Raw genomic sequence first — 13,435 nt, forward strand, 5'->3', positions numbered from 1 at the left:
GAGTGAAAATAGGTAAAAGACAATACATGGCGTCTATGCGAACTTGCATGTGTTCAAAATTTCTACTAAAAAATTATTATAAAAACACAGCAAAGACGGATCTCTATGAAAGTTGCTACGGCTGTAGAGGAACATCTGACCTACAAGATAAAATTATAGCCACTGGCTTCTGATCATTGAACTGTGAGAAAAAGTGTTCGAATATCGATGGTGTGTGATAGTAGGTTGCTGACTCTATAGAGTTTGTCCTGGTACTTTACCTAGCTCTATGTGTTAAATGTGTGGACATGTCAAGTAATTTGTTGACAAGTTGCCTTCTGTGGTGGAGGAAACATGATGCATATTTTAGTGAACAGCTCTCCTTGTACACTTTTGCCTGGACACTCATGAGAGAAATATACTTTTAGTTTTAAATACAAAAACTTAATCATTAATAATCAATGGTCAAGGCTGTAATTCTCTTACACAAACTCATGGTCTTCTCTGCTAATTGTTGTATAGTGACTTTGAAAACTTATAGTATTAATTAAAATTGAAGACTCTGTGCCAATCAAGGCTTGGCAATGGTCTTAATGGAGATTGTTTTATTAGATATTGAAGTATAGGCCTTTTTTGCCACTGTGTACTGTTATTACTGTTAGCTGAATAAGCAATAAGCTGGTTTTATTGCTTTAACATGACATAAATTTGAAGACATCTACTTGATCTCATTAAGTGGAAGATAATGCTTAGCACTACAAAATATTGTTACAATACTACATGTGTGTGTGCATATAGTATGTGATTGTACAGTCAATTGGACTTATTTAGTAAGGTCCAAGTATCAAACACTGTTTGATAGCAATGTATCAATATCTGTCACAACTTGAGCAAATGTTGGTCTTCTCATTAGGATCCCTCTCCCAACACTTTAGCATTGTCTTCTGATATCTATAAGCATGATGATTATACTAATAATTCAACTCATAATTAATGTATTCCTTACATATCATCATTGCATACTGAATTTGACGGTGTTTCAAGTCTGTATCCATCAGATATTATAGTCTTAACACATGTTGGTGAAAACCCACCATAAGATGTCTTCCCTCCATTAAACACTTCCCATACTTTTAGTATTGTATAATTATAACTACACTGACCTTACCTCTAAACTTCTAGGCCATTGTTCATTGAGAAGATGAGCTGCTGGTTCAAGGAGATCAGGTCTAAACTGAAGCTCTAGTACTTCATAGCTGTCGACATCAGCTAACCATATAGGAATAGCCACACCTATTTAGTCTCTCTAGAGACTCTGGGAGAGGCATTTTATAACTATGGTTTATTATAGTCGCGCCACCGTGAGAATTTATCACAAAAATTGTATAAATAGATCTAATAATCATATATCTAGATAGTTATGGATTTTAAAGTCAAACTACCTCTGTATTTTGTTTCCACTCTTTGTATACAAAAAACTGTAAATATAGTGATTAAAGTCTATTGTAATATCACTTTGATGTAAACTAACATTTCTAGCGGCTTCAAATCTTTCAGTGCTTGTCTTAGCTTCCTAAAAGGTAAAGAGTGACACAAATTAAAATCATAATTCAATATATAGACCTAAGTCTACTTTTATCAAGACTTTTACCTGATATTCATTTCTATGCTTTTTAAGCAGTTCATACTCAGTGGTACCTCTAGATCTAGACCCAATTTCTCCAAGATGTAGAATTAATTTATTATCTTTTTTTCTCTCAATACATGCCTCCCAAAAATCATCAAACCAATTTTTACGATCAGGCAAGGTAATATACTTGGGATTCTTGTGCGTCTCCCTGTTATCACCAGTTAGTACAACAGGAATGTTGCATACAATTTTTGGTGTTACTTTAAGTTCTTCCACTAAAAAACTTTGAAGCTCTTTTTTCCATAATTCCAACCGTCTTGTAAATCTTCTTTTTTCTAATTCTTTCCATCCCTCCTCATCATCTTCATCTGGTTCTTCCTCGTCAGCATCTCTGTCATCTTTTCTTGCAGCATTTTCAAGGTTAGCAAAAGTGAGGACAAACACAGAATAGTTCCAAAAACTTTCTCCAAAAGCTTTTGTTAGCTTAACCATAGCATTCTTGTCATCATCAGTTAGTCAAGTATTAAAACTATCATCTTAGTGCAGTAGAGGACTAAACTAAGCTCTTGGCATGTTTCTCTCATTCCTTGTATGTACTCCTCTTCATTTGCTGTATGATCTTGTAAGCCAGGAAAATCAAAGACTTTGATTGGCACACCTTTGATGATTTCTGAATACATTTCAACTTGTGTTGTACATCTTTTTGCACCAGCTCCTTCACTAGCAACATGAGCACCAAGAATGCCATTAATGAGTGAAGATTTTCCTTGACCTGTCTTCCCACTAACAAGTATCCTTAATTCTCTATGATGGGCCCAGGCTTTCCTTAGTAATGATTCAAGAGCTTTGCTTGCATCTCTTTCCAAATCAAGCAAATATTGAGATGTATTAACAATGGCTTTTCCAAAAGCACCAGCTGTCCTTTTGACCCTGCAGTTTTAAAAATTATACAGAATCAATAGATATAGTATTGTCTATGATTAATTTATATAAATGCAAAATTACCATCCAGCAGATTTCTTAGCCTCAGATTGTTTTTAGTCTGCCATGACTCTAAACCACAAAATTTGTTTCAATATGCTTATAACCTTGGATTGTTTTTATAAAGTGCAAACCCATTAATTAGATTAACAAGTTAATGTGTAAATTTTTAGAATCGCTTGTCTTTCGGATATGATTATATTTAAAATGCCTCACACTGATACATCAAAGGCCCGCATATCTCTATACATAAAACATTGCAAATGTCATTCAAAACACAAATTAAGTTAGTCTAAGACTGTAATAATTTTTGTTATTATAATACTGATTTAGTGTTTAAATCAAGCTGATGATTAAGTCTACAATCAATTCATCTAAATGTATATGGCATAGCCAAAGTCTGGGAATTTTAGTGACATGCATGTAGGTGCATACATAAACATTGGCCAAAATACTAGCTACAAATACAAACTCCAATCAAAAATTGTACTAGATACATACAACCAGCTACTGATGCACTGTATATGTAAATAGCATGTTGTGTTTGCTTATAGTATAAAGTGCATATAGTGCTCTATGTCAGTGCTTCATAATTATTTCAAAATATTATTTTTAACAATTTTTTTACAAAAAATTAACAATTTCACTATAAGCCTAACACACAAAAAATTAGCAGCAAAAATAAGTTCACACAAACAGTTCAATAGCAGCAGCAAAAAAAAAGAAAAATCAGTTACTAATAATTAAGTTCGGCGTGGCATATAACGGGACCTCAGTGGCTCAGTCCGACCTCTCCTAGATCTAAACTGTACTGAATCAGGGCTAGGCCTATTGAACAATGCTTCATTTTCCCTCCTTCTCTGCTGCCCTGCATCCTCATCATCAGCGATACCCCCGTAATAATGGTTAGTCTCAAAACGATCCTCTTCTTCAACGTCGTTCATAAAATTATTAAACGCCTCATCTTCATTTTCATCATCATCAGGGCCAATGTTGCACCTCCTTCTGCATCTAAACACATTTCTTATTATGAAATATATAGAGTATAAAGTGAAGTACACCAGGGGGACAAATATTAGAATGACCTGAGAGTAGAAGGTAATTTTTGATAGTGGGATATTGACAGCTTGCTGATGGCGACTGTAAAGAGAGAGGACATTAACTACAGCAAGGATAGAAAACATTCCCATGTCAAGGAAATTATACTTCATTTCCCTATATGGTTGAAGGGTGCCAACTAGAAGGATTGCCAGTGTACACACGATTTGCTGGTATATGTATTGCTTTGTCCAATCAAAGCCAAGAGCATATGTTCCAATGAGTATAAGCTTTAAGAAGAAATAGAAAGCAGCAAAATAGCGTCTGTCATCTTTGAAACAATGGTGAAAGGAATTGAGGAAATGATAAAATAAATCACCAGGCTCCAACCAACGAAATTTTTTGGTTTTATCAAGAAAAGTATAGCATCGCCGAGTAGAATAGAAAAGCAATATCAGAGGCAACAGGATACACCAAAGGACAGCTACTACAGAAATGAGTAGATAGGGGATGTGATCATGTGATCCATAATCCACATTACCATCAAGATAAGCAACATACTTGGGGTGCTTTGCAGCATCATAGACAAGTGGATTTGGATAAAGAATATAGCATGCAGTAACTGCAAACTTGACATAGGAAAGAATTAAAAAAGTTGCCAATGCATCCATTAATGAGCGATCTATATTAAGATACCTCATGCAGCGAGCAGTGCACCAATGAATTGGTCGAAAAAGGCACACAACAAAACGATAGTTTTTATTATATAACCACACCAAGAATACAATCAGGACTATGATAACTAAAGGATAAGCTGCAGCTATATATTTTAGAGTCATGATTTGTAAAGCACCAAATTTTGGGCTTAAACAGAACAGCCAGCCATCATAATCAATTGCATTTAAAAAATCAAGGTTCCATATACCATAAAGGAAGATATAAGCTTGCTTAATGCCTGGAGCGTGATGGGTAATAGTTTCATAATTAATCTGTCCATCAGCATCAACACTAAATGTGCTTGAGATAATCTGAGAAAAAAAAATGAATGCATTTGCTGGGCCTGAGGTAACTGAAACGTTGAAAATGATAACGACTATCATAAGAAGTGTGATTGGAACATACTCAAACAGCAAGTAAAATATCCAAGTGTAAGAGTAATAATGCTTATGAGAGCCAATGTCAATACATTTGTATTTTAACGAATTAACAGCAGTACAATAATTAGACTTACACTTTGCACAAAGGGTACCATTCCTGTTCAACCCACCACAGAAAAAGGATTCCAATGGTGTCCCATCTTCAGGAAGATGAATGTAATTCTGATGAACTACGCGACTTCCGTTTATAGTGGTAATATTCCATGGACAGAAATAGCACTCACCAACATAATAACGACTATCATCATCATTTATTTTACCAATCCAGTACCCAAACTGTATATCAGCTGAGAAATTGCTATAAATGTTAACAAATGGAAGACTGCCACGTTTGCATGAATCTCCATACTGTTTATTAGAAAAGCCAGGTGGGCAAGAGGTGAAACTAAGATTCACAGTTGTTGCCATTACACGAGGTATTATAGTACCCAAGTGTATAGTCTCATTAACTATAGTTCTATTATAGGGTAGTGCTTCATTAGTGACATACGTTGTGTTACTTTTCATGGTTTCATTGCTAATAGTAGTATACATATACATGTATACTACAGAATCCTGGCTAATTTTATTCTGTCGATCATCTAACATCACGACATCATCCAATTTTGTAGGTTTTCCAGGCACAACAGATATATTGTACCAATCATATTTTCCACACTGTACTGTACCATTTGCTTCATTAAAATAATAAGCAGGTGAAGTAGCAATAAGATTAGTGCTGTTACAGTCACTATCATAGTTCCAGATATCTTTTTCAGTACTATTCCAACTATTCCAACAAAAGACAGTTTGATATTCACTTTTCGTGTCATCGTAAAGCTGACCATATGATCTACCACCCCACAGACATCCAAGGAGTGATGTGGCAAAAATAGCATCACCAGAAAACCCAGCCTTGTTGCCATCAAAATTAAACGTGACATTCCAATCAGTAGGATCTGCACTTGTATCATAATATCGAATAAAACAATTACGTGATGATATCAATTGGTGATCCCCAACACTCTGCCAAGAAATGGCACCACCATGTAAAGTAGCACTGTTATTATGGAAAATGGCATTACAATTGTCTCCAAACAAAAGGAATGCTTTGCTAAATAGTGTCACTGCTCCTCCAGACAAGCCTTCATTATCTTCAAAATAGGTGTCAGAGTTATTTCTGAACTCTATGGTGGCATCTAAAGCAACAAGAGCAGAACCAATGTTGCCAGAAAAGGTATTACTTCCTGTGAACTTGAGAGGCACTGAGTCAGTGTAGACTGCACCAATACCAGTTGGAGTACCATAGTATTTAGTATATTTGATAGTGTTATTGACAAATGTAGACTCTTCAAAATAGGGTGAGGCTACAAGAGAGCCATCGCTAAATCCATTAATGTTCCAAAGTGAGAGATCTATTGCTGAGCCGAGCCTAGCAATGTTCTTATTCCAAGTGCAATTGTAAAAGAAAAGATTGTTGCTATTGGATCTATCTTTGTATGTTGGAAAAGTGAAAAACGAGAGTCCTCCTCCAAAATAAGCATGGTTTTTATAAAACATAACGTTAATAAATCTCACTTTATTCTTAATAACGCGGTCGTGAAACGATGCAAATTGGACTCTAACTCCACCACCTCCAGTTCCAGCATAATTACAAGAATTGAAAAAGCCCTTGTTCTGAGAAAAATGACAGTCTGTAATGTTCACTTCATTTTCTTGACTGGTGTCCTGAAACTCAATCAGCATAGCTCCACCCCAAACAGCCTTGTTATGGGAAAAAGTACAACTATCCACAACGATCCTAGAGTTCGTAATATTACCTTTGTGTAGGAGAGAGAGTCCAGCACCTCGGCCAAGGGCCACATTAGTATTAGCATGAGGGACAATGAAGGAATCCCCCGTAATACTGCTAGTATTTGCTTCGTTATTAAAAAAACTACATAATCGGAAGGTAAACGAGCCCCCATTTGAAAAAGTCGAGTTAAATGAATTTCCAGATTTGTCGCCGCAACTGGGATCACCAGGAATACAGTATATATATTCCACGGCTACTCCACCTCCTCCAGGCTTGTCATCCACTGGCCTGTTGTAAGTGAAATTAGAATTTAATATGAAATTGTTGCCAATAGTGCTGTAGAACACGACACCAGTCCCAGTACTGCCATTAACCACGACACCATCAAAAGTGATGTCACAACAAAATATAAAGAAGAGGGTTATGTTAGTGTAGAGGTATGAAGTGAAATTTCTTTCAGGTTTAGATCTATCATTACTTGTGGTGACATGTGAAGAACCACAGTGATTAAATGCAATGTCACGAAAAATCAAATTCTGCGAATGATCAAACGACAGACCAGTGTTATTACCTATACACTCGATGTATGCTCTACTCCCATTTAAAGAGGAGGATATCCCGATGTTAGTTCCATCATAAAAGCTGTAGTTGTTTCTTAGCTCGTGAGGTACGTCAGGATTTAGGAGGTAATGGACGGAAGAGATGCTTGAGGAAGTCCCATTTAGGGCATAATCTAAAGTTGCACAAGGCTCCTCGCCACTGAGACAATCTTCAGTGTCATTACCAAACTCGCCATTAACTTCTATCTGTAGTATTTCACCAGCTACATTAAGCACTTGTGCTACTGCCAATGCTAACAGTAATTTAGCCATAGCCTATTGGATGATAAGGATATAAAATAGCATTAATAGAGGACTCAGTCTTACCATAGACAGCAAGATAGATAGTAATGTCTTTATGAGCCCGAAAATTGAGCAATCACCGAATGATAGGAGCTGATGAAACCCTATATGGCCACTCCCCAAAAACCACACTATAATAATCTTTTTGTACAAACAATTAAAATAGTCACATCTTGGTCACATTTTTATATGTATCTATGTGCAAACTGTAAATCAATGCTGCCAAAAGTTTGATCACCGTTAAGTTTTTAAATTTTTCTGTCTTCCGAGACATGCTAGCTGAAATACATTAGACCCTCATTTCCAGTACCATGAATGACCTGCATTTAAAGATTATTATTGCTTTAAAAATGTTTTTACTTACCTGAGGCATAATATGACACTCTGATGGAGTCCCTCCGCCTACGGTAATAGTATATCAAATGGAAGTGGCTCTAAAATTACTTTTCCTAACTATGATTATGCACGCATTTAATTACCTAGATAAAAAGTAAGAAATATGGAATGAAAATAAAAAATAGGAATAAAGATTTTAAAAGTAGCTCCTCCGATACACTAACTTCTATCCCACCCACTCAATAGGAAACATAAGTTTTATGGTTTTATATAACATATATGCCTGATTAGAAGCCCAGGCATTTATTCAGTACTAACACGGAGAAAAATTGCGTTAAATATAAAAATCTAACAAAGAAGGGATTGAAACCATGTCCTCCCTATGTCTCCTGATTGTGCTGCTAGAGTTAAGCTATTTGGAGCAATCTAAAGTCTAAATTGGGTAAAATATGTGCATCTATAGTGAGAATATTTAAACGACGGGCATTTATTTAAGCTGGGCTTCTAATCAGGCAAATATGATACAAGCAAAACTGGAAAGAAATTTTGATGAGATGTACAGTGCATGGTTATCATTAATAGCTGTAGGCGAGGCATAAATGGGGCTAAAAACTGGTGGGGCCTCTATACAAAACAGGGCTAAAACAATGAAGTTATCATAGTAATTGTATAGCACTAGTAACTACTAAATCTTATCTTATCAAAATATACATAATCTGTATTTTTATTAAGTATAAAGTAGTACTGAATAAGGTATTGTGCACTACAAAAGATATGTGCCCTAATTTGGCTCTCTATAGTATACTACGCATACAGAGATTAACAATATAATAGACATTATCTTCAATGGGTACAACCACACAACAATGCCATGAATAGCCCATTAAGCCAATATGATCAGAGATATTGAGTTGAGGGTCAAAAAGACACATGTTTTTAATAATTACAATTTTGGTCAATATTACATGCAAGCTTACAGTAACAGGAGTGAACGAATCCAGTAACATTAGGGTGTAAAATAAGGTGCTGATACTAGTTTTGGTGTGCAAGTGTGCTCTCTACAAAAACAATCCTAAAACAGAACCATCTAGAATCTGATTTTTTAGTCAGAAAAGACTTTATGACTGATAGCTACATTTTATTGGGGCAAGCCTGAGCAAGTGCCACTCAGACAACAACACTCTTTTCTTTGCAATTTAGGCATGTACGCCAATCGTACTTACATGTACCCATGGTCTTTTTTACTGAAAATTAGCTCCAAAATCACACCCATTTTCATTTTCTGATACACATTGATGTCCTTATGTAGAAAGTTTAAGATTATTCTGGGAAAATATTTTTTGAGTTATGAGCATTTTTAAAAGCAATTTTTGACAAAATAATGCCATGGTTTTTCAAAAATGGCTTCAAAATCACCCCCCAATTTTTATTAAATTTTCTAATACACATTGATGTTTTTATGCTATGTAGAAGTTTGAGTTAATTCTGACAAATATTTTTCAAGTTACGAGCATTTTTAAAAATGGGCAAATTTTGAAAAATACCCAAGGCTATAGCCCATGGTGTTTTCTGAAAATTGGCTCCAAAATCTTCCCCAATTTTTATTACATTTTCAGATTCAAATTGATGTCCTTATGCTACGTAAAAAGTTTGAGTTAATTCCGACAAATATTTTTTTTAGTTACGAGCATTTTCTAAAAACAGCCAATTTTTGAAAAATACCCAAGGCTATAGCCCATGGTTTTTTCCAAAAAATGGCTCCGAAATCACCCCCAATTTTTATTACATTTTTCGATACATATTGATGTACTTATACTACGTAGAAAGTTTGAGCTGATTCCAACAAATATTTTTCGAGTTATGAGCATTTTTTAAAAACAGCCAATTTTTGAAAAATACCCAAGGCTATAGCCCATGATTTTTTTGTGAAAATTGACTCCGAAATCACCCCCAATTTTTATTACATTTTCTGATACATATTGATGTACTTATGCTATGTAGAAAGTTTGAGTTGATTCCGACAAATATTTTTTGAATTATGAGCATTTTTTAATAACGGCCCAATTTTTGAAAAATACCCAAGGCTTATAGCCCATGGTTTTTTCTGAAAAATGGCTCCAAAATCACCCCCAATTTTTATTACATTTTCCAATACATATTGATGTACTTATGCTATGTAGAAAGTTTGAACTGATTCCAACAAATATTTTTTGAGATATGAGCATTTTTTTAAATGACCAATTTTTGAAAAATACCCAAGGCTATAGCCCATAATAATAATAATAAAATGAATTTGAAATAGGATCAGAAATCAGTAGTAATGAGTTTATAAGTGAAATTAGTAATAATAATAATAATAATAATAATCTTTATTAATATGTTAGTGACATTGAAGTCGAGCATCAGAGATTGCTACATCAATGTCACAGTCACTGGGCCTATATATTGATCTCCTTGTACCCCTTACACACCAAATTGTTGATCTTAAAATTGAAAATGATAATTTGCATCTGATGAAATTGATTACTGAACTGTACGGTTTGTTAAGTTTGTCAGCTGTCAGTAATGCAATTCGTCTAAAAACTACATCACATACAGGAGCCAGCCCGCCATTGGTGGAAAAAACAAGAGGTGAGAAACAACCATGCTCTACTTCCCTGATAGCCCATGGTTTTTTCTGAAAAATGGCTCCAAAATCACCCCCAAATTTTATTACATTTTCTGATACATATTGATGTACTTATGCTATGTAGAAAGCTTAAGTTAATTCCGACAAATATTTTTCGAGTTATGAGCATTTAAAAAAACAAGTCAATTTTTGAAAAATAACTAAGTATAGCCCATGTTTTTTTCTGAAAATTAGCCCTAAAATGATCCCTAATTTTTATTACATTTTCTGATAAAATTTGATGTCTTTATGATACGTAAAAAGTTTGAGTTGATTCCGACAAAATTTTTTGAGTTATTAACATTTTAAAAATGAGACAATTATTGTGAAAAAAGCAATGGCCTATGGACATACCAATGATACCATGGTCTTTGGTCATGTACATGTATATATATTTCATCAAAACTAAAATTTAAAAAATATGCATTCTTATTGCATTTTCTGTTGGATGTATAATGTTTTCTGATGCATAATGCACAAGTTTTTTTACAACTGATAAGAAAGTTTGATAAACACACACACTCAAGCACACACTTAATAATGCATTAATTAATTAAAAGTGAAGGGGCGGGGCACGAGACTATGCATTAATAAAGTGACATCTAATTAGATTATTAAAAATTAAACTACAATGAAAGGTATTACCTTTAGTTTGATAATCTATGGTTGACCATCAGATCAGTGGCCAGGTCCCCAGAGCTAGCTACCATGACTTGAGTGCCTTTCCAGCCTCCAGGTCCCTCGCTTCATGCTCGCTTTGATCGTCAGTACTCGATGGCCATAATTGGTAGGTGTGGCAGTAAAGGTGGGGCTTTGTGTGGATTTATAATTAATGGTAATCACGTGGAAGCATGTGTTCAATTCTGATTTCATTTCTTGTGTTGTAAGTGATTGTGATTAGCATTTAATGTAAATTCATTCATAGAATTCTCCTTACTATCATTAGGATATCACCTCTCAAAGATTTAAGGTCTCACAACAGCTCATCCAGTCATTAGAGAATCAGGTTAGAGCTACAATTTAACGTTATGCTTTCACAAATTGCAATAAATAAAGTTCTTCTTTCTTTTGACATCATTGTGTCTCGTCAATGAATATTGTTAAGTTAAACTCAAACTAAAAGTTTTTGATTCACACATCAATGTTTGTCCTATAATTGTACTTACGATGCTGTGATTTGGTATTTGCTTAAAAACTAGTGATAATTATTGATGGTTGGTTCACTTTGTTATGTTGTATTGTTATAGTTGTGTTTGATATTGATACATGCATTAGTCTGTGCAATGTTACTTTGAATTTTGTATTTAAGTGGTATAGACTAATCCTAGCTCTACATGTATGTGTTAAATGTGCAGACATGTCAAGTAATTAGTTCACAAGTTACCTTTTGTGGTGGAGGAAACATAGATGCATATTTTGGTGAACAGCTCTCCTTGCTGGATACTCATGAGAGAAATATACATTTGGATTTAAATACAAAAACTCAATCATTAATAATCAATGGTCAAGGCTGTAATTCTCTTGACTAAACTCATGGTCTTCCTTGCTGACCGTTGTATAGTGACTTTGAAGACTTATAGCATTAATTAAAATTAAGACTCTGTTCCAATCAAGGCTTGGTAATGATCTTAATGGAGATAGTTTTATTAGATACTAAAGTATAGACCTGTGTACTGCTATTACTGTAAGCTGAATAAGCAGGTTTTATTGCTTCAACATGACATAATTTTGAAAACATTCACTTGATCTCATTAAACAGAAGATAATGCTTAGTACTACAAAATAATTGTTACAATACTACATGTGTGTGTATATACAGTATATGACTTGTACAGTCGATTAGACTTATTTAGTAAGGTCCAAGTATCCAACACTGTTTGATAGCAATGTATCAATATCTGTCACAACTTGAGCAAATGTTGGTCTCTCATTAGGATCCCTCTCCCAACACTTTAGCATTGTCTTCTGATATCTATAAGCATGATGATTATACTAATAATTCAACTCATTAATGTATTCCTTACATATCATCATTGCATGCTGAATTTCCATCAGATATCATAGTCTTAACACATGTTGGTGAAAACCCACCATAAGATGTCTTCCCTCCATTAAACACTTCCCATACTTTTAGTATTGTATAATTATAACTACACTGACCTTGCCTCTAAACTTCTAGGCCACTGTTCACTGAGAAGATGAGCTGCTGGTTCAAGGAGATCGGGTCTAAACTGAAGCTCTAGTACTTCATAGCTGTTGACATCAGCTAGCCATATAGGAATAGCCACACCTATTTAGTCTCTTTAGAGACTCTGGGAGAGGCATTTTATAACTATGGTTTATTATAGTTGCGCCACCGTGAGAATTTATCACAAAAATTGTATAAATAGATCTAATAATCATATATCTAGATAGTTATGGATTTTAAAGTCAAACTACCTCTGTATTTTGTTTCCACTCTTTGTATACAAAAAACTGTAAATATAGTGATTAAACTCTATTGTAATATCAGTTTGATGTAAACTAACATTTCTAGCGGCTTCAAATTTTTCAGTGCTTGTCTTAGCTTCCTAAAAGGTAAAGAGTGACACAAATTAAAATCATAATTCAATATATAGACCTAAGTCTACTTTTATCAAGACTTTTACCTGATATTCATTTCTATACTTTTTAAGCAGTTCATACTCAGTGGTACCTCTAGATCTAGACCCAATTTCTCCAAGATGTAGAATTAATTTATTATCTTTTTTTTCTCAATACATCCCTCCCAAAAATCATCAAACCAATTTTTACGATTGGGCAAGGTAATATACTTGGGATTCTTGTGCGTCTCCCTGTTATTAGCTGTTCCATCCCTCCTCATCATCTTCATCTGGTTCTTCCTCGTCAGCATCTCTGTCATCTTTTCTTGCAACATTTTCAAGGTTAGCAAAAGTGAGGACAAACACAGAATAGTTCCAAAAACTTTCT

The 13,435-nt window shown here is 34.5% G+C and overlaps 2 protein-coding genes and 1 long non-coding RNA gene across 3 annotated transcripts; all 3 read right to left on the reverse strand.

Annotated features, from left to right (window-relative positions):
- Positions 1–1,412: 1,412 nt before the first annotated feature.
- LOC109586742 (uncharacterized) lies at positions 1,413–2,648 on the reverse strand. Its single transcript, XM_020002948.1, has 4 exons — positions 2,615–2,648; positions 1,631–2,539; positions 1,511–1,552; positions 1,413–1,457 (listed from the first exon to the last, which is right to left on the reverse strand). Exons 2-4 carry the CDS (start codon positions 2,099–2,101, stop codon positions 1,413–1,415), a joined length of 558 nt encoding a protein of 185 aa, XP_019858507.1. The 5' UTR covers positions 2,102–2,539; positions 2,615–2,648.
- Positions 2,649–3,237: 589 nt separating this feature from the next.
- On the reverse strand, positions 3,238–7,568 carry LOC109586744 (uncharacterized). Its single transcript, XM_020002949.1, has 2 exons — positions 7,486–7,568; positions 3,238–7,434 (listed from the first exon to the last, which is right to left on the reverse strand). Exons 1-2 carry the CDS (start codon positions 7,486–7,488, stop codon positions 3,334–3,336), a joined length of 4,104 nt encoding a protein of 1,367 aa, XP_019858508.1. The 5' UTR covers positions 7,489–7,568; the 3' UTR covers positions 3,238–3,333.
- A 20-nt stretch (positions 7,569–7,588) lies between these two features.
- On the reverse strand, positions 7,589–11,262 carry LOC109586745 (uncharacterized). The gene is made up of 3 exons (XR_002187213.1): positions 11,111–11,262; positions 7,826–7,940; positions 7,589–7,781 (listed from the first exon to the last, which is right to left on the reverse strand). It is a non-coding gene; the product is annotated as an uncharacterized LOC109586745 (long non-coding RNA).
- Positions 11,263–13,435: the final 2,173 nt, after the last annotated feature.

This window comes from Amphimedon queenslandica, unplaced genomic scaffold, assembly GCF_000090795.2.
Source record: "Amphimedon queenslandica unplaced genomic scaffold, v1.1 AMPQUscaffold_12793, whole genome shotgun sequence".
NCBI classification, from domain to species: Eukaryota; Metazoa; Porifera; class Demospongiae; order Haplosclerida; family Niphatidae; genus Amphimedon; species Amphimedon queenslandica.